Consider the following 26,564-nt stretch of genomic DNA (forward strand, 5'->3'; position numbering starts at 1 on the left):
TACCATTTTGGAGATACGACGTTTTGTTCCGACAACAGCAATACAGGACAATAACTACATCTGACTTTCTCTCTCCCAGCTGCGACACCTGAGCTCTGAGTATCTGTCCAATCCTTTTTTCTTCAAATTAAACCCTGTATACCTCATATAATGTGCTGTTACTATTGAAGAGTTCATTCTCAAACACGATAAATCTATTCTAATCAATTTTGATAATTACAGATCTACTGGAGAAGTATTTCATATTCAAATAACTTCTCATTTACTTTAGAGCTACAAAGTCTAACTGATGACTGTAGACATCTTAACTATCAAATTATGTCTCAAAATCACCCAAAAATCGAATAGTAATTTTAAATTTAAAGCTGGGGTGAAGCCCAACAGAATTAGAAAAACCTTCTTGCACAGCGCCGTTAAGTCATGCTTTTATTTTGACACTCTGCAGTTTGTGTAGTTTACATTTGGAAAGAATTGCTTGTTTTACCTCCTTAAACAAACAAGTTTGCCTGTAATGGGATCATTTATAATTATCAGCATGCAGGGAGTTCAGTTTAATGAGAATTTGATTTTGCGATTTTGTCTAAAAAACAAAGAAATAGTGGATAAGTCATGTCTGACTGGTAGCCAGACTGTTTAAAAAGGTCAGTACTGGTGCTGATAATGATCCAGTGTTGTTGATATGTGCCCCACCAACAATAATAAACACACACACACACACACAACTGCATTACTCAAAGGTTCAAACGTTGGCTGAAAGAACATCACTAACTGCCTGGATTTGGCACAAAGCACTTCAAAGAGTTCAAAAAAGGCCTTTGTGGTTATAGATGCATAATGTGAACCTTCTGAAAAAGCACGTGAGGATTCTTTTGCTTGTTTGATCAGAGATGTATTTAGGAGGAAAAAAGAGGTAATTACTGATTGGTAATGGTGTCACAATTTTAATACAGAATCAAAATACTGAAAAACAAACATCTCATCAGCCATTTTTCATGGAAACCACTGTTAGTGATAAGATCTGGGTGCAGAATGTCAGAGTAAATGGGCAGGGAGGGGCGGGGCTTTGCTATGCAAATCTGTGTAGTATATAAATAGAGCTCTATATCAAAATTTTAACATATATCGAAAATCGACTCTTGATCTCAGTATCATTACACCCTTACTGATTAAACAGAACTTAACTACTCACACCAGTTCACTTAATTCAAATATGTACACTGATCAGGCACAACATTATGACCACCTCCTTGTTTCTGCGCTCATTGTCCATTTTATCAGCTCCACTTACTATATAGGTGCACTTTGTAGTCCATCTGTTTCTCTGCATACTTTGTTAGCCCCCTTTTACCCTGTTCTTCAGTGGTCAGGACCCCCATGGACCCTACAGAGCAGGTACTATTTGGGTGGTGGATCATTCTCAGCACTGCAGTAACACTGACGTGGTGGTGGTGTGTTAGTGTGTGTTGTGCTGGTCTGAGTGGATCAGACACAGCAGTGCTGCTGGAGTTTTTAAACGCCTCAGTGTCACTGCTGGACTGTGAATAGTCCACCAACCAAAAATCCAGCCAACAGCGTCCTGTGGGCAGCGTCCTGTGACCACTGATGAAGGACTAGAGGATGACCAACACAAACTGTGCAGCAGCAGATGAGCTATCGTCTCTGACTTTACATCTACAAGGTGGACTGACAAGGTAGGAGTGTCTAATAGAGTGGACAGTGAGTGGACACAGTGTTTAAAAACTCCAGCAGCACTGCTGTGTCTGATCCACTCGTACCAGCACAACACACACTAACACACCACCACCATGTCAGTGTTACTGCAGTGCTGAGAATGATCCACCACCCAAATAGTACCTGCTCTGTGAGGGTCCATGGGGGTCCTGACCACTGAAGAACAGGGTAAAAGGGGGCTAACAAAGCATGCAGAGAAACAGATGGACTACAGTCTGTAACTGTAGAACTACAAAGTGCACCTATATAGTAAGTGGAGCTGATAAAATGGACAATGAGCGTAGAAACAAGGAGGTGGTCATAATGTTATGCCTGACCGGTATTAGACCGATCTAAAATTAATCACCAAAACTACTCAGATTATAACGTGTAAACTTGTGTAACATGTGTAAACGTGTTGTGTTGTCGTGGCATGTGCTTTGCAGGGAGACTGCAGCAATGGGATCATTACTTAAGGTCGCTAAATCATACGTGATTATCAGAGTTATTACAATTGGAAATGGTATGACTATCATTGTTTATATACACATATATACGGGTGTGGGTGTGCGGGTGTGTGTAATTAAGCTATCAGTAGCTCAATATCTCATTACCAAGGTGTCAAATTCTATGTTATTGTTGTTTTCCAACCACTCGAGTTTCGAAAACCTACAACAACACGCTGCGGCTCAGCAGCACAGCATTTTCAACAGGAAACAAACACAGAGCTGATATGAATGATGTACCTGTTTTGACAAAAGCTGTGTGCTACACTTTCTCAACAGTTTAAACAGGATTTTTGCCAGCATTCAGCAAAGCTTGTCCAACCTCACAACAGAGTATGTCTGTGACCTTAGCATGGAGACCTAAACTGAAAATGAACTGAATAATTAATGCTGTCCGTATTGGAACAGTGATCATTTCTTGTTCTCCACATTCATCTGCTTTATAATTTCATGTCTACATATTTATGTTGTATGCCTATATTCATAACCCGCCCACCCCTGCCGGTGTAAACGTCGTGCCAGAACATCGTGTCAGCAGTTGTGTGAGAGCATGGACACGTCTGGCTGTGTGTGTATGCGCTGACAGACTGATACGGCTTTGTGTACAGAGGCATGTCTGTGGTTATGAGGTAATGCAGTTCTGTAGAGATCAACTTACATACAAACATCATCCACACTGTCACACGCGCTGTTTCCTGTCCAAAGCCACCACAAGCCCTCACACTCTTTTATAAGAACCAACAGACAGACACGATTATCATTCGGTTACTTTACAGCAGAGCGGTCACACTCAGGTCCTGTACTGCCATCGTAATGCACAGCTATGTGTTCTTCCTGCATTAACACACAAGAATCAGCATGTTGGCTACTTATTATGCATGTCCTGAGGTGAATCAGGCATGTCAGTGCTAGGAAATTAATTCTGAGTAATTCCAGTGTAGCGACTGGTTTTCCTCACTTTTGCTTTATATTACTGGACGGTTTGAAAATTTCCAGTCATATATTTTACTGACCAAATGATCCCAGTTTTCACTATTTCTGCAGCATCGTTAAAATATGGTGTATTTTTCTAACTTATCACTAGGGATGCACCGAAATGAAAATGTTTGGCCAAAACCAAAATCAAACAAAATGAAACATTTGGCCAAAGGCCAAATAATGAATACCGAACACGGTGTTTCATTAATTTTGGCCACTTTTTTCACCATTGCATAAATTAAATAGGCAAAATGTATTTTTGTCTTGGTTTTCACAGAAAAAAAACAATTAATAAACTGCAATTTAAAAATATTTATTGAACACTGAACATTAACATCTCAGCAGACATACCAACAAAGCACGATGACCAATAAATTAGCAAAAAAATAATAAAAATAATAAATTTGCCCCCACCCCATTAAAAGTAAAAATAAAATGTCAATATGACAAATAAATTAGTAAAACTAAATATTTTTATTTGCCCCCCCCAAACATTACAGTATGACCATATTACTTAACATAAATATGTTAAGATGTACCCCTCTTGACAATTCAGCAGAACAATGTCTGCAAACGGCCACTCTTGGTCATGTTTGCTGCATTTACAAAGAGCGTCTCTGGAGCTCAGGAGTAAAAGTTCCACTCTGGTTCCCGTCTACGGCCGGGAACTAGAGGAAGGTAATCACATTATTAAAAATGTCACCGTTCGGTATAAATTATTCGGTCTTTTCACTTATTTGGCTGAACGCCGAAAGTGGGTTTTTTTCGGTTGCCGAATATTCGGTGCATCCCTAAAAATCACTAACACACACTGAATTCACTTTGGGATTGTTTTAACAGACTTCTTACTGAACCCATATTTCACAATAATACCAAAAATCACCTACAAATTAAACAGATGTAAAATTAATCGCCAAAATTACTCAGATTATAATGTATAAACTTGTGTAACTTGCATAAACGTGTTGTCATGGCATGTGCTTTGCAGGGAGACTGTAGCATTGGGCTAATCTACTTAAGGACACCAATAGTAATAATACTCATACATAATTACAATCCCTACTTTACAGTTCTGGCCACCATTATCGGCACCCATCTTATATACAAAATTTACAATATCTTCATAAATAAATGGAAATATAACGAGTATCGCAATAGATGTCTAAAGTGATTAAACAACAAAAACAACAACAACAACAAAAACACGCCTTTTTCAACTTATAGGAAGTGATTTTAAATAAAAGAAACAAATCATGACAGTATTACGCTTTCCTAATATTTGGTTGCACACTCTTCAGCAGCATTGACAGCCTCCAGACTTTTCTGCTGGTAGTTTTTCTCACTCCTCCACTGCAAACTTTTCAAGCTCTTGGATGTTTGCAGGTTGTCTCTTCCCTACAGCAGATTTCAGCTCTCTCCAAAGATTTTCAAAAGGCCAGTCAGTTTAAAACATTCCACTGCTTCCTTTGCAACCATCCTGTTGTGCTTTCTGATGTGTGCTTTGGGTCCTTATCATGCTGGAGGACCCATGTTCTTTGACCAAAACCTGACTTCCTTACACTAGGCAGCACATTTTGCTCTGAAATGCTTTTGTAATCTTCCAATCTCATTATTCCTTGAATTCGGTTGAGGCAGCAAAGCAGCCCAACAACATTATGGGACCACCACCATGTTTGACTGTGGGTAGGGTGTTAAGCTTCATTTTGTCTCCTGTAAACAAGTCGCTGGTCTGCATTGCCAAAGAGCCCTATATTTGTTTTGTCTGGCCAAAAGGATTGCGCTTTGCCTAGTTACGTTTTGGCAAAGATCAGTTGTGCCTTCTTATGTCTTTCAGCCATGGAGTCCTCCTTGGCCTTCAACCATGAAGCCCTTCTTGGTTTAGCTAACCACATCACTCCAGGTTGCTCCAGGTCTGCCTTTAGCTCTTTGGATGTTACACATGGTGTTTTTTCCACAGTTTGCACCAACCTTCAAGGACGTTCCTCACTGATTTTCCTCTTTGACCCATGTTCCAGGTTCCATGAGCAATAAACTACTTAATTACATTACGCACTGTTGAAACAGGGCGGCATGGTGGCGCAGTGGGTAGTGCTGTCGCCTCACAGCAAGAATGGCCTGGGTTCGATTCCCGGCCAGGCAACCAGGGTCATTTCTGTGTGGAGTTCTCCCCGTGTCTGTGTGGGTTTCCTCCGGGTACTCCAGTTTCCTCCCACAGTCCAAAAACATGCAGTCAGGCTGATTGGATGTGCTGAATTGCCCCTAGGTGTGAATGTGTATGTCTGTCTGTCTGCCCTGTTATGGACTGGCGACCTGTCCAGGGTGTATCCTGCCTTCTGCCCAATGACAGCTGGGATAGGCTCCAGCAACCCCACCGCGACCCAGAAGGATAAGCGGTTTAGATGATGGATGGATGGACTGTTGAAACAGCGACGTCAAGGACTTTGGAGACGGCCTTGTGCTAGTGCTGGGCGATATGACCTCAAATCAATATCGCGATTAATTGAATGTTTTACCTCGATTACGATTAATGAACGATTATTTTGTTTTTGTTTTTTTGTTTGTTTGTTTATTTTTTCGCCCTCATAGTTCACTGACAAGGTCTGTACTGTAAATATGCTCTGCATATCTTAATGTAAATCGTCTCAACAGCCAGATCGGAATTCACACGGCTTTTACGTCAATCCAGCTCAACATTCGTCATAATTTCTGCTGCTGAGACTCATAAACATCTGGGGTGATATTTCTGTACAAAAATTAGAACAGACTCATCCAAAAAACCTCCGTGTTTGAAGAGATTTCGAAAGAAATGTCTGAACGCGGCCGCAGGAGAACGAGGCTGCAGCGTCAAAGAACAGTTAAAAGAATCCGAGGACGCAAACCAAAGAAGTGACCGCGCCCTTTTCACGGCGAGCTCGAACTCATTCTGGGTGATGAGCCCAGCTGTCAGTCAGTGAAGCTTCATGATGGCTCCTGTGATGCTGGTGAAGATGAAGCTGATCCTCCGGGAGCGCCTGGCGTTCGTTGGCAGTCATGATTGTTTACCTCTGGATGAGCCGTGAAGCAGCGTGACACGTTGTTCTTTTAGGAGCTGATCTGTTCAGACTGATGTCGCATACAGATCACATTTAAAAGATATTCTGAACAGCCAAACAAAAAAAATGGGATTTGGTGAGAAAATCAGATTTGGGCCACTTTTACCTGCTGTGTGAACGCAACCTTAGCTTCCATGTCACAGACTGGACGTGGCGGAGTCACGTGACTCTTACTACCTTAGAAAAACTTACTACCTTAACATGCGGTAGTAAGTTTTTAAGGGGACAGTACATGAACACACAGAGTCGGGAAAGGATTAACAGAATAAAAAAAAAATCGAAATAACCGAAATGGGCAAGATTACATCACTTAGAGGTTCTGAATGTCGGTTTCGATTATTTTTCGATTAATCGCCCAGCTTGTAACTTGTACCTCTAACCATTCTTGTGTTTAGAGCAACAGCTCTTCTGATGCTCTCAGCTCTCTTGTCTTCACCTTTCAAAGTGGCCTTTTTAAACAGCAAAGCCATCATTCATTGGTTAATTAAAGTCATGTGAGTCCTCATTCATCACAGGTGATTCTAATTTTCAATTTATCACAAGTGAGTCTAATCCAGTCTAATCTGAATAGAATTCATCAAAAGGGTGTCTATAATTGTGTCATGTCCATATATACGCGTATTTTAGGAGATATTGTACAATATGTACTTAAAATTCAGGGGGGCCAATAATGGTGGCCTGAACTGTACATACCAAGCTTCATTTGTTGACTACACACTTGTGTAGAGTATCAATCAGTCCAACAGTGGACCAAACAAAATGGCTTGACAAATCTAACACGCCCCCATCAAACATCACCCTTTGATCCTGTAGACTGGTGCCCCCCAAAGGCTGCTGACCAAGCCTGTGACCACACAGCCCGCCCACTACAGCATCGCAAAAGCCACATCGTCCACTGTGTACATGAAACCAAAGTGACTGGACCGGTCATTATGTATGATGGAAGCAAATACAAAATAGGGGGGGTAGCATGGTGTTACAACCTGTGCCTGGTTGCAAAAAACACCTTAAGGTGATTTTTTCCTTCAGATGACACTTAAGCATTTCCTGAGGTTAAGTGTGTTGCACAAAAAACCTCTTAGGGTATTAATTAAGGGTGAAATCATCATACACACTTATATTTTCCACTTCCACTTATATGAAAGGTTGTTAGCAGCCATGCAATAATCCAACATATATCTTTGTTAAAAGAGAGATTTTTGCTAAACCCGCCTCCTTTGAAAGGGGAAGGGATTGACTGACATGTAAAACAGCCAACCAGAGTGAGTGATTTTACATGACAAGCGGTAGACGAATGCAGAGCTGGTCAACACGTTAAACATACACGCATGAATCAATTTATTTATTTACACTGACCGTATTAAAATGTCCATGAAACATTTTCAGCGGAGTTTTCAGCTGACGGTGGGAAATACTCTTCATGTTTATGTGCTCTGTGAGTTGGATGTCCTACCAGTGGAAGCCATTCTTTGCCGACGGTTAAACTAAGCATCTTGGCAGGAGTAACAGCTCATCGAAACTGATTTTAGGAGAGTCGGTTAGTTTCAGTATTTAGCTTGGCGAGCTGATGATCTTGAACGAATTCCCTTCGGTAAGGGAAAACCCTGCCTTAAGGTTCATTTTAAGGATAAAACTTGGTTAATGTAACAGGGCACTAGGCCTGGGCAATAGGGTGGCGTAACAGGATATTATCGATGATGGACAAGTAACCGATGGCGATGTACAAAAGGTGATAATCGCAGAGAATCAGAGAGGAGAGCAGAACAGCAGCTAAATTAACTCTAACCTGAAGAGAAAGTTCCTCTGATCCTCGTCTACGGCCGGTGTGCAGTATTTTCTGTACAGATTAAGTGTGGCTGTGGTTAGCTGAATTATGAAACTGCCGCTGTAACAACAGGAAGCACATAGCTTTGGAAATCACATGCAGCCTGAGGTTTCTCCAGCAGGGAGCACTATTAGCAAACAAATTCCTGCAAATCTGTGGCAGAAGAAGCTCAAGAACTCACGTGTTTACAGTAACATTTATTATAATGACGGATAAAGTAAAAGACATCGGGCTACTCAGTATCATTTTATTTAATATATGAGTTTTATTGATTTTCATTAAAACAGTTCATTTTAATATGGATATTATTGATAATGGTGATTTTTTAACTAGAAAATATCATGCTAACTAATTTTCGATATCACCCAGGCCTACCGGGCACTGGTTCTCAACATTCAAGTTGGCATTGATATTAATAATGATTGAACCCCAGTATTGGAAACTTTTGCATCTCTTTATATCACATTAAAGGGAGGCATACACAATATTAATCGACAGAAACTACATTTCCAGAAAGGATCGTTAATATTCACTCAGCTTTTTAATGCATTTTGACGTATTTAAACCAAATAAGTGACACAAATTGAAGTAAACTAACCTCCATAATCTACTGATGCCAATATCAGCAGAAATGCTGGACTGGATACTGGACAAAAAAAAACGAATGAATCTGATCTGAGCTTTTAAGAAATCTAGCCTGAAATAACACAGAGCTGCTTGTAGCAAAGTACCTCACATGATAACAACAGTAACTACGATACTGTCATTTATTAGTTTCCGAACCAAAATTATTTTTCAGTAAGTTTATTAACTTTTTTGTCATATGATCTTCAACCTGTGCTGACCAAGGTTTACCTGACGGCTTTTTATGTTTCAGATTTTCAGTAATTTTTTTATAAATACTTAAGCTTCGATCTAAAAACTGAAAACTACTGGAGGAGTCTGTTAGCCTGTTAGCTATCTGCTGTGCTAGTTGCTGTTAAAACTATGTTCTTATTCAAAAAGGACAAAATAATACACAATTTGCTACAGTTTTCCTCCAAATTATCCTAGTTTATTTTAAACAGTTTAACGTTTGCACATTTGCTCTGTAAGTGGTTCTGTTTTTTTTTCTGAACTTTTAAAAAGTTGCCTTGTTTTGTTGTTAGCTTAATATTTCTGTCTGTATATTATATAAAATATGAATATATAAAATATTCATTTTAAAGCTCAGTAGTTTTTAAAAAGAAATACTGGAAAAAGATATCAGAACCCCCCAAAAAAAAATGCTCTGGACAGTATAAATACCACAATACCACACAATACTACACAACACCACTATCTCCACTTGAAAAAAAAAAAAACAAAGCTCAGTATCGCCATAAAGAACTGTGCATTCTGCTCAGTGTTGACAGAGCCGTAGTGGTAACTGTAGTTTCAGGTCTCTAGGAAATTGCGCTGGACTCAAAACACTGCAGTCATTCTGAGAAAGGTGCAGCAACGTCTTCACTTCCTGAAGCATTCTCAAGCTCACATTCTTCTAGATTTCCTTTCTCTTCATAGTATTTTTTTCCAAATGAAGCAGTGCTATGTTGACAGTTTAACACTTTAACGGCTAAATGGTTTTGGAGAAGAAAATACTGGAATTACTGGAATAAATTTGGTGTATTATGACAAACTGTGAAAGTACAGTAATATTTCATTTTTAACTACAGCTCAGGACATGACTTCATCCATCTGAGTGAATGACTGCATTCTGTGTTTTGAAAGTCAGAATGACTAACTGATGACGGCCTCAGAACGCTTCAGTACTCTTAACGCGCACACACACACACACACACACACACACACACACACACACACACAAAGTGATCTGAACAGAGCTTTCCTCGACACACACACACAAAAGTAGAGTCCAAAACAGTCTGATATAATAAAGCAATAAGCTGTGAATTACAGCAATTTTACCACAGGGAAGGGTGTTGTTAGGCATATCATGTTGTGTATATTGTGGATTTTACAACGGCTTCAAACGCGGCTCAGCCAATCAGATTTTAGGACCGGAACTATCTCTTTTATTTAAAGCTCTTTTAAACCTGTTGAGGGTCACTGCTCCAGTTTTAATGCCAATCAATAAAAAGTTTAACATAAGTCATGATTTTTGCTGTAATTACTTTTGAAATAAAGTAATAATAAAACACCTTGCACACCTGCAGTCATACCTGTATACCTTCTAAAGATCTTAGGACTTCTGTGAGATCAATCCAGAAAACATTTTCACATTTAAAACACATCAGCAAATTGCAATCCGACAACTATATGATTATCAACCACACGATGGTTAAAAAACAATGCTAGGGGTTGCTCTTGGGGCTTTGACACCAGTTTAACCCCTATTATCTTTGAGGTCAATGTGACCCCATTCAATGTTTAATGTCTCCAAATAAAAAAGTGACTGACATCATTTTTTTCATTTCATAATTAATGATTTTTCTTAAAGTAATGGGGACAAACTGGGTAAACAGAACATTAACATGATGATGTTTTCACTGTTCTGCATACATTTTGTACACATTGTTCTTTGGGGTCAGTTTGACCTCAGGCTGTTTTAATTGTATAAAACATAAGAAATATCAGTGTATTACACACATTTGTTTGGGGTGTTTTGGATGATACTGATGACACTATAACATACAATTTTATAATCTTCAAAAATAAAAAAAAACAGACAATAAAAAACACTTTTCTCTGCTTTAACCTAACATAACCACATTCATAATAGTGTGAGAACCACTGATAGTTCACACCACATGGGGAGGGGAAAACAGAATTCCCACCAGAACTTTGATATTTCACAGAGGATTAAACTGCTGGTCAAACTGACCCTAAGAATAAAATATGTTAATAAATTTGAAGAAAACAGAAGAGTTTAAAGGTTCGTTCATGTCAGATGATACAGCAAGCTCTTCCTATCTAACGTGTGTGAATTTATGTAGCAAAAACGGTCATAATTCACTTTTGTATGAGCACTTACAACTAAACAAGCTGTTACTGTGCCTTTAAGATTAATATATCGCTGCTGTCGGAAGAAAACCTCGTATCTCCATTTTTGTCGTTTTTCAGTTTTTACCTGTTACCTGTTGGTCTTTACATTGTATGTAACGTTCATGATGAATGGACCACAAGAAACGGCCCAAAATGACTTGGAAAAAATTCTGGTTCCACTGACTTACATTAAAAGTAAAGTAGTTTTTTTCCTTCTCCTGTAAAGTTATCAATTTGGAGATTTGATATAGATTTTGGAGAACAAAGCAATATGTAAATGACATCTGTTCTGACTGGCTGCCCATTCTTGTGCCTCATTCAAAAAGCATTCCAGGTTGATCACATCACAAACACAACTTACTGGCAGTTTGATACACTACGTTCAGGGGTCGACTCTTAGAATCTTAATTTAAAAAAAAAAAATAAAAAAAAAAAACTCTATTTAAATTGAAGTCGCAATATTAATTGGAAAAATCGCAATTAGATATTTTCCATAAATCGTTCAGCCCTACTATCAAGTTACATTCAACTAAATATCGACTAAATTGACCGTAATTTTCTTTGACTCTAAACCTGCTCTAACCCTAACCTTAACCTCAACCCAAAAACCAACTCCAACCATAACCCTGGTCCAAATCCTAACCCTAACCCCACCACAGTTTAGAATCAACTGAGTTTCAACAGATAGTTTGTTAACAATATATATGTAGAAGATCTATAGGGGACTAAACTGGACTATCCAGACCAAAAAAGCTCATGACTTGAGACTAAAATCAGAGCTATTTGGATCTTCAGGCTCTTAAGACGCACACATTCCTCTCACTGTTCCTAGAAACCGCATTTGAGGGAAGAATCATTCGAGACGTACCAAAAGCTCCCTCACACGTGGTTTCATGTTTCAGTTTCTGGTGAGCGTCTCTCTAATGAAGAGCCCTGCTGACCTGCCTCTTCCTGTCAGGCTCTGCTCTTCAGGCTGCTCAGCTGAACTCCGGACCCTGACCTTCCCCTTCAGACTACACAGCTGAGGGTATTTGTGGACCGCCGTGGTGAGCTGGTGTAACATTCTGACACTCACCTTTTCCAGGTTTCCCAGTATGCACTTTGAGTGGCAGGTCTTGGCAAGCAGGGGCAGGGGTCGGCGGCATGACGTCTGACCCTAATCCCTCGTCAACTGGGCCTGCTGTTACTTCTCTTTGCAGGGGCTAGAAAGGAGATCAAAGGTCAAACGGAGTTCAGGGATGAATGTGTTTATTAGAGGGTTCATCATTCACAGCTGTTTCACACAAACAAGTTGAAAATTTCATGGTGAGAGATTCCAGTCATACAGGGATGTAGCACAGAGCCTAAGTCGACACAGCAACTAATCACCATTGCCAGGCTGAAAAATACAATAAAACCCGCTGGTTTTACTGGTTTCGGCAAAACCTACGCTGATATTTCGTGGTGCATTTTATATTGTATGGAGCAGGATTCAGTTTCAGGGCTGAAACAATAGCCACGTTTACATGCAGCCTAATAATCCGTCAATAATCCAACTAACAGCTCAATCAGAATAAAACACATCCATGTAAACACCTCAGTTGGAATAGTCTAGTCCGATTGAAACCATTTTGAATACAAGTTCTATCCGATCAAATGAGGTGGGTAATCCTGTAAATAATCCATTAAATAGAAGAATAATATCCATGTAAACGCCTGTATCTGATTACATTCCCTATCAGAAAGTTTAAGTCCGTTCTGATCATGTTCGTCACGTCATAGCGAGAGTTTATACCGTTCAACATGGCAGAGCAGAAACTGGTCTGCAGAGGAGACGAAGAAATGCTCTGATCTTTAAAAGACGGCGGTGGGACGGACGTCCAGTTTATGTGTCTCAGAACACGACGACTTCCTCTCGGCCTTCTTTAATAAGGACACGTGAAGGACGTTTCCCTGAGTCTGACATCATTTTAAAGTAATTAAAAACACAAGCGCTGCTCACTGCTGCTCATCTCACTCTGACTGGACTCACATGATGTTCGCTGTCATGGTAACGTCTACACATACTCAACATACACCGATCAGGCATAACATTATGAGCACCTCCTTGTTTCTACGATCATTGTCCATTTTATCAGCTCCACTTACTATATAGGTGCACTTTGTAGTTCTACAGTTACAGACTGTAGTCCATCTGTTTCTCAGATACTTTGTTAGCCCCCTTTTACCCTGTTCTTCAGTGGTCAGGACCCCCATGGACCCCCATAGAGCAGGTATTATTTGGGTGGTGGATCATTCTCAGCACTGCAGTAACACGGACGTGGTGGTGGTGTGTTAGTGTGTGTTGCACTGGTCTGAGTGGATCAGACACAGCAGTGCTGCTGGAGTTTTTAAACACCTCAGTGTCACTGCTGGACTGAGAATAGTCCACCAACCAAAAATATCCAGCCAACAGCGTCCTGTGGGCAGCGTCCTGTGACCCCTGATGAAGGACTAGAGGGTGACCAACACAAACTGTGCAGCAGCAGATGAGCTATCGTCTCTAACTTTACATCTACAAGGTGGACTGACAAGGTAGGAGTGTCTAATAGAGTGGACAGTGAGTGGACACAGTGTTTAAAAACTCCAGCAGCACTGCTGTGACAATGGACAATGAGCATAGAAACAAGGAGGTGGTCATAATGTTACGCCTGATCGGTGTATGTGCATAATTTTGGATCGGATTACTTGTACGCAGAGATTTTCCATCAGACTGTTGAGTAGAGTGAGCATAAACACCTCAGTCTTAATCTATAATCAGAACGTATTCAATCGATATTTTCATTATTTAACGGGCCCATTTCTCTTGCATTTGATTTTTCCCCCTGATATCCACATATGTGTGGTTTTATGTACCAAAAACAGTCTTAATTTATTTTCCAACCTCTCTTTATCCCTTAGAATCAAACATGCTGTTTTTATTACTGTGCCTTTAAGACGGATAATTGGAAACGACCTCTCTTCTCACTGGCTGCACTGCATTGTGCCTCAATCAAAAAGCAATCAAGGCTGAAAAAACCCTGACTATTTTACTGTGAATGAGTGGGGCTCAACTGATGTAGGTGGATATATGTAAAATATTTATTTTTACAGGACAGCACAAAAACAGTGACTTCAAAATGGCTTGGTTTCGCAGCTCAGATTCCATCTTTCGACCATACGGACGAGGGAGTGAACAATATGTTTTGAAACTTCAACAATGTTTCCAGACTACATCAAACTCTTTTATTCCAGAAGAGTGAGGGAATCTGGCACAGAGTCTGGGTTTTAGAGCTTCAGCTGTGAGTCAGGAAACTTTTTTTTTCTGCATCTTTGAGAATGATAACTTTTTCATTGTTGCTACTCAATGAATCCACTTTTTCTTTCCTCTTCGTCTTTTTCAAACGAAAAAAATGAAGCCTATCGGAGCGAACGTTTCAATCCGTTAAAACAACATGTCGGCTTTATCAATAATAAAAATTGACACTGTGTAAAAAGACCTCAGGACTGATCGTTAAACTAACATTAAGAAAGAAAAATCCTGTTTCCGATGCCGTTTTCTCCTCACAGGAGACTCACTGCTGTATATCTGTAAATGAGGTAAAACCAGGACTGGAGATTCATATCATGGATCAGAGCTTAGAACAACGCTTAAAAAGTGGAAAGAAAATAACACAACACTTTTTTATTGATTTCATGGCTGCTGTCGATAATTAGCGATCAATCGGTAAGTCACCTCAGCTGTATTCATCTTAAAAACATTGGTAAACTGACCTGTGCACTTGTATCAGAACACAGGCCGAACTCATAAATATGAAGACAAAACATGTAAAATGAATTCAGTCTAAACCTTTAGCATGAGGACATGTTACAACCTCGCTTTTGAGAGAATGTGTGAAAACTGACACACACGAACAAAACCAGAATTCTGGGAAGCACTGTGTTCTTGAGATAACAAGTTAATTATGTTGTGATTCCAAGATAACAACTTTTTATGTAGAGATCAGAAGATAATTAACTCGTTATCTCAAGATAACTTTTGTTATCTCGCAATAACAAGATAACTAACTTGTTATTTCTTATTCTTTTATAATTTAGATAAATAACTTATCTCAAGCAACAACTTTTGTTATCTCGAGATAACAAAATAACTAACTCGATATTTCTTGTTTAATTTATTTCTTAACTAATTATATAATTGTTATCTCAAGATACCAATGCAGTAAATTATGACTGCCTCATGGACTCTCTGGGCTTCCGTACCTTAGAGTGCAGTGACAGCGAGTGTGTTTACATGCATTTAATAATCCAATAACTGAAGAAAATCAGATTTTGTCAGTAATCCGATTAACACGTTTATATGCACTTGAGTAATCAGATAATTGGGAAACTCCAGGTCTACATGAGTCAGGCAGTAATCAGATTTATAAACTCACAGAAGAAGTCTCGAACATAATGTAAAACTCAAACTTCATACCTTGGCTTTTTTAAACATCGCACCACTTTACCTGAAAATATGAACATCATCTAGAAGACGAAGAATATTTACATACTTTAATTTGTCAAGCATGTAGTCGGTTTCAGTGTCGCTCCAAAAGTGTTTTGCTGCGTCTCGCGGCGACGCTGCTCGCTTATTTATGGTACAGCAGTCTGCTTTCGCACAGCTCAGACAGAGAAACCCGAAAGAAATCAGAGTATAGTGTTTACATGACCATTTGAATAATCGGATAACTGCGGAAATCCGATTATGATTGGATTATTGAGTGCATGTACACACACTCACTGATTCCTCTGATTTCAGTCTTCTAAGGGGGTGTTCAAACGAACATGAAGTACATTCCGTGCCTAAAAAGAAACGGCGTACACTTCTTAATGGGTGAATTAAGCGCATATGATTGACAAATAAGTAAACAGAAAGCAGTTTGAGAGAATATTTGAGACAGAGACGAGCCATAAACATTTTAAAAACATCTTATAAAAACATACACTGAAAACTCTTTTTTCAAATTAGGTTTGAGTTCATCTTCGTGTTGAGTTCCTGTACAGCTTTTGGTGTTTATCAGCCAAAACTAGCTTTCCTTGGGGACTAGAACGAGGGCGTTCTCCATACTGACCACTCAGCTGTGATGATGTATCATGCTTTTAGTGGCACACAGTGGAAAAGCTGGCAGGGTTTTCAACATAAGTACATGATTTAAAACCGCTAGAGGGTAGAGGAGTGTTTTCAGTCGTTGCTCCGCAGACGACAATGATAAGAAGCGCTTGAGAGAGTCTGAAAAGGCGTCTAAACGCCCCTTAAAGCAGTTTTGCTCAACTCCAGTCTTCCAGCATCAGCAGTACATGTATTAGACGCAGCCCAGTGAAAATCACACCTGATTATCATCAAGCCTCATTTTAGGCGAGTCAGGATTTTTTCCTGCAGTTAAGACAAATAATGCTGGCACCCTCAAGGGCTTCGGTTAAGACACACCGTTTAAACTACATCCGTGCAGTGCACTATTCTTTAATTACACAGTGAATTTCAACACGAAAGCCACGTTAATAATCCAACTAATAGCCCAATCGTAATACAATGCGTCAAATAAACACCTCAATCTGAATAGACTAGACCAATTGAGGCCATTCGGAATAGTTTCTGTCCGAGTGATCGAGGTGGGTAATCCTGTAAGTAACCTGTTAAATAGAATAATATCCATGTAAACGTCTGTATCTGATTACATTCCCTATCGGAATGTTTGTCACGTCATAGTGAAAGTTTATACCGTTCAACATGGCGAAGCAGAAACTGGTCTGCAGAGGAGACGAAGTTTATGCTCTGGTCTTTAAAAGACGGCGGTGGGACGGACGTCCAGCTTATGTGTCTCAGAACACGACGTCTTCCTCTCAGCCTTCTTTAATAAGGACATGTGAAGGACGTTTTCCTGAGTCTGACATCATTTTAAAGCAACTAAAAACACAAGCGCTGCTCACTGCTGCTCGTCTCACTCTGACTGGACTCATGATAATCAGATAACTGAAGAAAATCAGATTTTTTAAGTAATCCGATCAACACGTTTACATTACCTTGAGTAATCCGATAACAGGTCTAAATGAGTCAGACAGTAATCAGATTTCTGCTTTGCAACCAGCCAATAAACTCACAGAAAAAGATGTGACATAAACGTAACGTAAAACTCAAACTTAATACAGCAGCTTGTTTAAACATCGCACCATTTTACCTGAAAATATGAACATATGTCATCTAGACGTAGAAAAATATTTAAATCCCTAATTTTGTCAAGCATGTGGTTTCAGTGTCGCTCCAAAAGTGTTTTGCTGCGTCTCGTGGCGACGCTGCTCGCTTATTTCCGGTGCCAGCATCTATTATGCACATGCGCAAACTGAGAAATCTGAAAGAAATCAGAGTAAGAGTTTATACGCACTGAGAAATCTGATTACTGAGCTAAAATCCAGCTTCTTTATTGGATTTCTAGATTGGAGTATGGCGTTTACACGGCCATTTGAATAATCAGATAACTGAAGAAATCCGATTATGATCAGATTATTGAGTGCATGTAAACGCACTCACTGATTCCTCTGATTTCAGTCTTCACGCATGTGATGCTTGTTGTCATGGTAACGTCTACATTAAGTGGTTCTCTACACTTGCGTGTAATTTTGGATCAGATTACTTGTAGGGGGCATGTAAACAGAGATTTTTCATCAGATTGTTGAGTAGAGTGAGAATAAACACCTCAGTCTTAATCTATAATCTGAATGTATTCAATCGGATTGGCAAAAATCTCTGCCTGCAAACAAAATTGTAAAAGGTGGTTTAACATGACAAAACCACAAAATCACATCATAAACAGTCTGCATTTCTGTGCGAGTTACATAAGACACATGTTTGAGTCACAGGCTGTCTGGTTGTCCTCCGCTCCGCTGTGCGTGGTCAGCCATGCTGCCACTCGCGCCGGTCTAACCAGATGTGCCATTATGTCATTTTTGCTACCACTTCATTTTTTTTTAGAAATGCTGTGTTTCTAGGAGATTCTTTACACAGTTTCCAGCTTAGTCTAAATGGCAGTACAGGTTTGATTCACTTTGGTCTGCGTGGTAGGTCCAATTCTGAAAAAACATGCTTTGTTCCTTCTGATTGGCTGATAACGCTGGTCACTACCTTTTTCCGCTGTTAGTGTGGGCCCATATGTGTGTTCAGCATCTCAAAACAAGTGTTGAACTAAGACCCACTCCTTTTTGGCCCATAAAATGGTACTCCCCACATATGAAGGGTATAAAACTGACCCCAGATCAGCGCTTGGCTCCGGTCCTCACTGCTGTGAGCTATGAAGAACAGATATGCTAAGCACAGCAGCTCCTGAAGCTCAACTGAAACCAATTAGGACTGCTCCTATAACCCACTACTGCCACATCCGCACCCACAGCCGCCAAGAACTCCAAGCAGAAGCAACAAAAAGTGTTCTGGGCTGGTGTAGATTTACATTTAACACAACACTTGATCAGAAATCACTGTAAACGTCAAGCTAATGGCGACCCAGTACGCATTGAAAGGGCACATATCCTATATTCTTCTTGCAATTTAATATGAAGCCCACTTCTGACACCAGTGTGGTTTTATGTGCCAGAAATAGTCATAATTAATTTTCAAACCTCTTTTTATCCCTAGAATTCATCAGGCTGTTTTGGTTATTGTGCCTTCAACATAGGTATATGTTGAGCTCTTTTCTGATTGGGTGCCCTGTATCATGCTTCATTTAAGACGCAGTCAGGGCTGAAAACTCCTTATAACTTCAACTTTAATGGGTGGTGCTAATCTTCTGTAGTCAGAATAGGTGGGTATGTGTAATGCTGCATTCACATGTTTGCACTGAAAACAAAAAAACATTGCTCAGCACCTCAAAGACAAGCGTGAAGCCACACAAATGTTGCCATGATGAAAGCATTAATCGGCAAATAAGGATGATTTTCAGAGGGGAGCTTTAGCAGCATAGACCATTAATTTAAGGTAGAAAAAGCAGGATGACGCTCTGTACTCTTCTTTTTTGTTCTTTAATACTGGGTTTGTCAGGAATTCTACGACGAGATGTTCGGCATCCATGGCTCTCAAACAAATCAACATCCAGTTTATTTCTCGGTTGTGGCCAACTGCGAAAGTTGGGAAAACTGAACTCTTGGCAGAACGTTCCACAGATCGGAGCAGATGCTGCCGTTTGGCGTCGCCTGTCTCCTTTCAACATGCGAACGTAGTATTGGTTTTCATGCGATCACAAAAACAGTGAATTCAAAACGGGCTGGTTTTGCACCTAGGTTTCTATTTATGGACAGTATGAACTGAAGTAATGTTTTGAAACTTTAATAAGGTTTACATATTACATGAAACTCCTTTATTAAAATAATAGTGAGGAAAAGTTTTCTGTCACATGGGAGACAGGCGGCATTGAAGTTTCCCAATTCCTCACTTGGGCCTTGGAGGAACAACGAGTAAAGTTACACTCGTCTTTAGAGCAATGCAGTAGAAGAATCATTTCTCGTTTCCTACAGGATCTTCCAATAAATGATTCATAAACAGATTTTTTGGGACCTTTACTTTAAAGAGTGTACGTTCCAGGATCCTGCTAGACCACATGTTTTGAACTTGAAGTGAAGTTCAATGACTGTGCAGTAAATGATTCACTCTCTCAGAATTGTCAGTCTGGAGGAAGAGTTAACAAGAAGCAGCTGTTTTCAGACGTGCTGTGAGAAGAAGAAGAAGAAGACAACAAGAAAAAGCCACTTCACAACCGATAACTTATCTGCGGCGTTACAAACAAAGGATGCTGGGAATTCCTTTGACTCCATCGCTGTTTTTGTGTGCGAGTGTGCTTCCGTTGATGTTTAGACTAGGAGGACGGGCTCTTGAACGAGAGCGCTGTCTGACTTTTCTCGTGAATCAGTGGAGGGTATCATGCAGAGGGCTGACTTCAGCAGAGAGCAATGTGCTGAGCTGAACTCAACACAAGCCAAAACCAACAAAACACTAAATACGGCCGCCTTTTCTCTGCCTGCAGCCGGTACTTTCCCCCCTCACACACACAAACATTTAACTAGCGAGTGCATGAGTGCATGTGCATGAGCAACCTCCCTTCAGACGATCTGTTAAAACGTCGGTTTTGGATTACCGCTGCGGCGGCCGTAACACAGCCTCACGTTCCCTCTGATTGGCAGACACGGTTCTCATCGAAATGAACCCAGATCAACTGACTCGGTTATCCTGGGCAGGCTGAGACTCGACGGGTTCGCTGCTGCGGACGTAAACACAAGGACGTTCTACTCCTTACGTAACTGCTTATCCACTAAAAACATACTACCAAGCAGAATAACAACAACAACAACAACAGCAACAACAAATTCTTCAACACGTCAGAAAAGTCTTACAAGAACAGCTCATTCAAAACCGCATTAACGAGGCTGGGAATGAATGGAAGTGAGTGAACACCAATTTGCACATCACAGGCTTTAATCAACATAATTTTTATTTCTATGTTTTTCTATATAAGTTTTCTATGTATTATTCTCTTTATTTATTTTCTACCGTTACATTACACTCTTTAAAAAGTTGGTTCTTCAAGGGTTCTTCAGTAAAGACAAGGCTTTCTTTAGAACAAATACTATTTAGAACAGGGATATTTAATTAAAATTCAGTAAGGTCCAGTTAGAGGAAATTTCCTCAGGCAAAGGTCCAGAACATCATAACTTGCATTATGACTCAGTGCCATATACTGTTTACTGAAATAGCCTAGTGGTTATATCAACATCTTATACAGTCAACAACTGAATATCAAATCAAATAAAGTACAGTTCAGTCATATTTCAACAACATTTATCGTCAGTTTTCTCTTTTTAGATCACGCCATGAGAAATAACTTCCCTCTGACTCACTTTCTTCTCTGACTGTGTCTCGCCTCGTCCCTCCCCTGTGTGTGCATCACTCACTTGAGTCTCAGTGTGCATCGTAATGCACAGATCTGATTGGCTGAGTAGCGCCATGTGATATTTACAACGCATGCGTTTGGTCTGTGAGTCTCCTGGGCCGCTAAAGCTACTGTAAAGGCTAGAAAAGTTACGCTGATTAAAATAGGACCACCCCGTCGAAATTAAATAATTCTCCATAGTTTATCGGTTATAGGTCCAGGTTCCACATAGGACAGCTTTTGGGTCCGGACTCAGACCGCGGTCCGCCTATTAGTGACCTCTGATTTAGAACAATGAACACTCAAACCATCTGCATGCTCAAAGAGTTCTTTACATGGTAAAATCATTCTTCAGATCAATGGAGAATGTATTGTACATGGTTCTATATGGAACCTTTGTGAAAAGGATTCGATATAGCACCAAAAAGGTTCTTCTGTTATATATATATAACATATATAAGATATAATATATATAAGATACATATAAACCCCATATACAACATGCTCTCAATCTCAAGAACCATTTCAATATGCAAAGAACTTTTCAAGCATGGAAATGGTTGTTCGAGTGTTCATGGTTCTATATAGAACCACTGTCTTTAGTAAAGAACCCTTGAAGAAGCATTTTTTAAGAGTGCATCATAATGAAAAAAAATATTATTAGTAGTAGCAGTATTATTATTACGGCACAGTATTACATATGGCACGGTGACGCAGTGGGTAGCGCTGTCGCCTCACAGCAAGAAGGGCCTGGGTTCGATTCCCGGCCGGGCGGCCAGAGTCGTTTCTGTGTGGAGTTTGCCTGTTCTCCCCGTGTCTGCGTGGGTTTCCTCCGGGTACTCCGGTTTCCTCCCACAGTCCAAAAACATGCAGTCAGGCTGATTGGACATGCTAAAATTGCCCCTAGGTGTGAGTGTGAATGTATATGTCTGTCTGTCTGCCCAGTGATGGACTGGCGACCTGTCCAGGGTGTATCCTGCCTTCCGCCCAATGACAGCTGGGATAGGCTCCAGCACCCCACCGCTAGCACTGTTAGCAGTCTAGACCTAACCACTCCTTAAAGAAACATCATACCCAAATATGCTAATGTGGCTAACAGTGCAAAAAAGCTGATGATGCTAACTGACCTGCAGCTGTTTTCATTCATTACGAGCAACGTTTGCATTCTGAGTGAAGCAGTTATTGGACCAACTGACCAGTGTGTGAGTGAGGAGAGGAAGACTGACTTCAGATCACCACAAGGGCTTTGCGTGTGCTGAGTAAACAACGTGAAGCTGAGATCATGAGAAAACCCTCTGCGAGACAAAAGTCACGATGAAGTTGGCATAAAAAAAAAAAACACAGAGAAATTCCTCCCATGAAACTCCACACCTACATTACTCCCACAAATGCGAGCGAGTTGGGAGCAGAATGACTCTGGAATCTGCCCAACAGCTGAGCCGAATTATACCCCATAACTAAAACCCAAACAGTGTGTGCTTATGCTTGGACACACAGCTGGGGTCAAATGAGGCGAGCGACTTATGCAGATGCAAAACCTTTCATCATCGGCTTGTTTACCATAACATACAAGTAGGTTCGCATGATTTGCATATTCACAAGATGCTGTAGTAAAACAATGCATAGATTAGACGATTACTAAATAATCTTTAGCAGCTCCCCTATAGTTTTCATCTGTGTTCCCCATCATAGGCAGCAACAGTTAAATAATCATTCCATTTACCACCAAGATTTATGATGTATAACCCTGTTATAAACTAGTTATGGCTTCATCGTTAATTGTGTTTTAAGAACAAAGTAAGTATGAACCAGGATTAGATTTAAACCCTTCCTTTAAACACCATCTTGGACTTCGGATCCCTCAGAGATAACGTGGTATAAATCCAATATGGAGATAACGGAGACTTAGCCATGCAGCAGCTTATTCAGAGAATTATGGTCACTAGCCACGTTCACATGCAGCCTCATAATCCAGTAATAATCCAGATTAGAATAATAGAATTAGATACAGAATAACAGAATACGTCCATGTAGACTAGTCTAATTGAGGCCATTCGGAATACGATTTCTATCCGACTGAACGAGGTGGGTAATCCTGTAAATAATCAGTTAAATAGAAGAATAATATATATCCGTGTAAACGCCTGTATCTGATTACATTCCCTATCGGAAAGTTTAAGTACGTTCTGATCATGTTCGTCACGTCATAGTGAAGGTTTATACCGTTCAACAAGGCGGAGCAGAAACTGGTCTGCAGAGGAGATGAAGTTTATGCTCTCATCTTTAAAAGATGGCGGTGGGACGGACGTCCAGCTTACGTGTCCCAGCTTCCATGCCGACTGGACTCACGTGATGCTCGTTGTCATGGTAAGTGGTTCTCTACACTTGCGCGTAATTTTGGATCGGATTACTTGTAGTGAGCATGTAAACGAAGATTTTCCATCAGATTGTTGAGTAGAGTGAGAATAAACACCTCAGTTTTAATCTATAATCAGAGTGTGTTCAATCGGATTGGCAGAAATCTTTACATGTAAACACAGACACTGTTGGCAACACCTTCAGGTTGCTGCACTCTCATAAAACCCTTTACAGCGTTTCCATGAGTTCAGTAAGGCTACAAATTATGCATTTCACTCTGTTTTTAGAAACAGACTGTCAGGAACTGGAATCCGAAAAGTGCAGAAGAAAAACAATTCCTAAACTTGCAATGATTCATTTTTGTCAGTCACTGATGGTGAGCAGCACTGTTATGTTTTCTTATTCTCATTATTACTGTGGGATATTTGGTGGGGGGGATTAAATGATTCATCGCTGCCAATATGTAGGCGTGTTAACTGCTGTGTCCTGCTGTTCTCTCACCAGGTGAACCAAACTCATGTTCTCCAGTAAAGGCAAAGCAAGCAGCTCTCTTAGATGGGACCACAGCTAAGAGAACAGGGGCTCCACTATAGAGAGTCCACTATAAACAAAATACATAAAACTTTGAGCATGATGTACAGTCTGTTATTCAGTGGGTTTCAAGGTTAGGTTACCGTACAGCTAAACCCGCCATCTTCCTGCTCCTCAGTTGGTGTTTTTGAGAAGTGTCATCAGTAAAAGATATCATGCCTACAAATTTGTTGATTATCCTGACCAACCTCAGACCTTCTAAATGAGGTTCTTAGGTCTCTGATTAATCAAGTGAGCTGTGCTAACTGGTTCCACAGTTGAACATCAACTGGTAAACTGGTAAAAGTAATGCTTGACCACCTCAGGTTCACCAGTGTGCTTTTAATACACTATATGTCCAAATGTTTGTAGACACCTGCTCATCCACCATTTCTTCTGAAATGAAGGGTATTAAAAGTGAGTTTGTCCCCTTTCCTGCAGTAACAGCCTCTACTCTACTTGGAAGGCTTTACACTAGATGTTGGAACATTGCTGTGAGGATTTGATTGAGCATTAGTGAGGTCAGGTACTGATGCTGGATGGTCAGCTCTGGATCACTTCAACTCATCCCAAAGGTACTGGATGGAGCTCCACCCGCTGTTCCACAGCCCAATGCTGGGAATCTTTATACCCCTTTAGCCTTAAGTTGACCTTAGACTCACGTGCGGCTGCTCCAGAGCTGGCAATGCTTCTCTATGGAGACCTTATAAGCTGTGGAGGCACAACTGAACATGTGTGATAGTAACAGATGCACCCTTAAAGAAGCTGAATTCACTAAGGTTAAGGGATCTCTGAACACTTTTGGACGTTAGATCGACCCCACGATGACCACCACAATCGCGGTCTGATATTTCTCGTCCATACTGTGAAGTCCTACCTTTGTGCAGCAGGGACACGGCCCTCCCCGGTAGGGGATGTGTCCAGACGGGCTCAGGAAGGCGGGGATGGCCGACGCCGGTAAACTGCCGCTGGTCCCACCGTGTGCCGTTTCCACCCCGGTCACTTGCAGGATCTCCTGGATCTGGGTGAGCTGCTGGCGGAGCACCTGCTTCTGATGGAAGCTGAAGGCCGGGTGGTTGGAGGCCATGGTGAAGAGCAGCAGGAACTGCTCCCCAGTGCGGCCATCGTTCAGCTGAAGTCCGTAGTTGTGGATGACGGCGTCGATGTGTGTGAGGGTGCGAAACAACACCGCCGCTGCCGCCCGGTTATCCGAGCTCAGCAGCGCCAGGGACACGAGAAGTTTGCTCCGCACCACCTCATCCGTGATGTTGGTGAGGTGGGCCAGGTCGGCCGGGTTGTTCGCCTTTATCTCCGCATCCCGGAGGGAGTGGTAGTCCTTGCGGGCCAAGTCCTCCAGACAAGAGCCGAGAAAGCGCAACTCGACCGGTACGCAGAGGTCCAGAAGGCCGCAGAGGAACTCGGCCCGCTGCGCTGAGTTCAGCCCAGAGAACCAGCGGTAAACCCCCTCCCTCTGCAGGCAGCACCGACCCTCCACCATTTTAACCAGCGTTCAGGCAAACACGTCTTTGACACACTTAGTTAATGCTTCAACAACTCCCCCAACTTCCATGAACATAGTCACAAAGTCTCACAATCACACTTAACGGAATCAACATTTGAATGAACAACAGCACTTTTTTCTCTCCTCCTTCAGTTTATACTTTTAACATGGTGTCATTATTAAAAAAATACACATAAAACTCTAAAAGCGTGTGGCAATTATCCCGTTTATACGCTTCATACGCATTACTGTAAAAGACTGTGTAAGAAACTAAGACCTGCTGAAAAAGACAGAAAGTTTCTGTTGTTGTTCTGTTGGTATTTTGTGTTTTTCCTGATGGGTTAATATCACAGTGTAAAGGACTCTAATGGTTTAACAGGTGTTCTGATTTCAGCTGCACTGTTTCCTAATGGGATCTAAAGGCGTCCTACAGGAAACTAGAGGGCTCCAATGATGACCATTAAGCCAATTCCCACTAGAAAGCAAATCCATCAGGTTTTAATCTGGTCTTTTTTTCTCTTCACTTTAAACAAAAACAGTCTCATTATTCAAATATAAAACCGTTTTTTTCCCCCTCAGTTTACACCAGCTTTCATTATTCAAATTTCAATCCGTTTTCTTCCCTCTCAGTTTACACACTAAGAGTCAGATTACCTAAATTTTCTAACCGTTTTTTTCCTCAGTTTACACACTAACGGTCGCATTATTCAAATTTTCAAACCGTTTTTTTTCCCCCGCTCAGTTTACACACTAACGGTCACATTATTTAAACATGTAAAACTAAAGCGCGTGCGGCGCGTGGAACGTGAAGGTAGCTTGAGCGTATACCAGCGTTCTCAGCCCCTCAGGCTAAAGCTAACGCTAGCCGAGCTCTGGGACTCGTCCAGCCCGGCCCACATCCCCACTCCGGTCGGCCACGGAACAGCCCCTCCGCCGCCGCCCGTCCGGCTCAGCCCAGCACGGCGGTCACTGCTCCGGCTTCCATTTTAGCTGAACCTCCGTTCGGCGCTCACAAACAAACTTTGCAGCTTTTCGCTTTAAGAATCCGTTAAA

At 40.9% G+C, this 26,564-nt stretch overlaps 1 protein-coding gene across 1 annotated transcript in view; it reads right to left on the reverse strand.

Moving 5' to 3' along the window:
* The window catches only part of zcchc14 (zinc finger, CCHC domain containing 14), a 63,393-nt gene that overhangs the window by 36,596 nt on the left and 233 nt on the right, over positions 1 to 26,564 (reverse strand). Inside the window, exons 1-2 of the mRNA XM_036567971.1 lie at positions 24,888 to 26,564; positions 12,211 to 12,337 (exon numbers count right to left, since the gene is read on the reverse strand). The exon at positions 24,888 to 26,564 is cut by the window's right edge and continues 233 nt beyond it. Coding sequence (XP_036423864.1) covers positions 12,211 to 12,337; positions 24,888 to 25,508 — 748 coding nt within the window. The 5' untranslated portion in view covers positions 25,509 to 26,564. The remainder of the gene's footprint in view (positions 1 to 12,210; positions 12,338 to 24,887) is intronic.

The sequence above is a fragment of the Colossoma macropomum genome, unplaced genomic scaffold, assembly GCF_904425465.1.
Source record: "Colossoma macropomum unplaced genomic scaffold, Colossoma_macropomum, whole genome shotgun sequence".
Classification (NCBI taxonomy): Eukaryota; Metazoa; Chordata; class Actinopteri; order Characiformes; family Serrasalmidae; genus Colossoma; species Colossoma macropomum.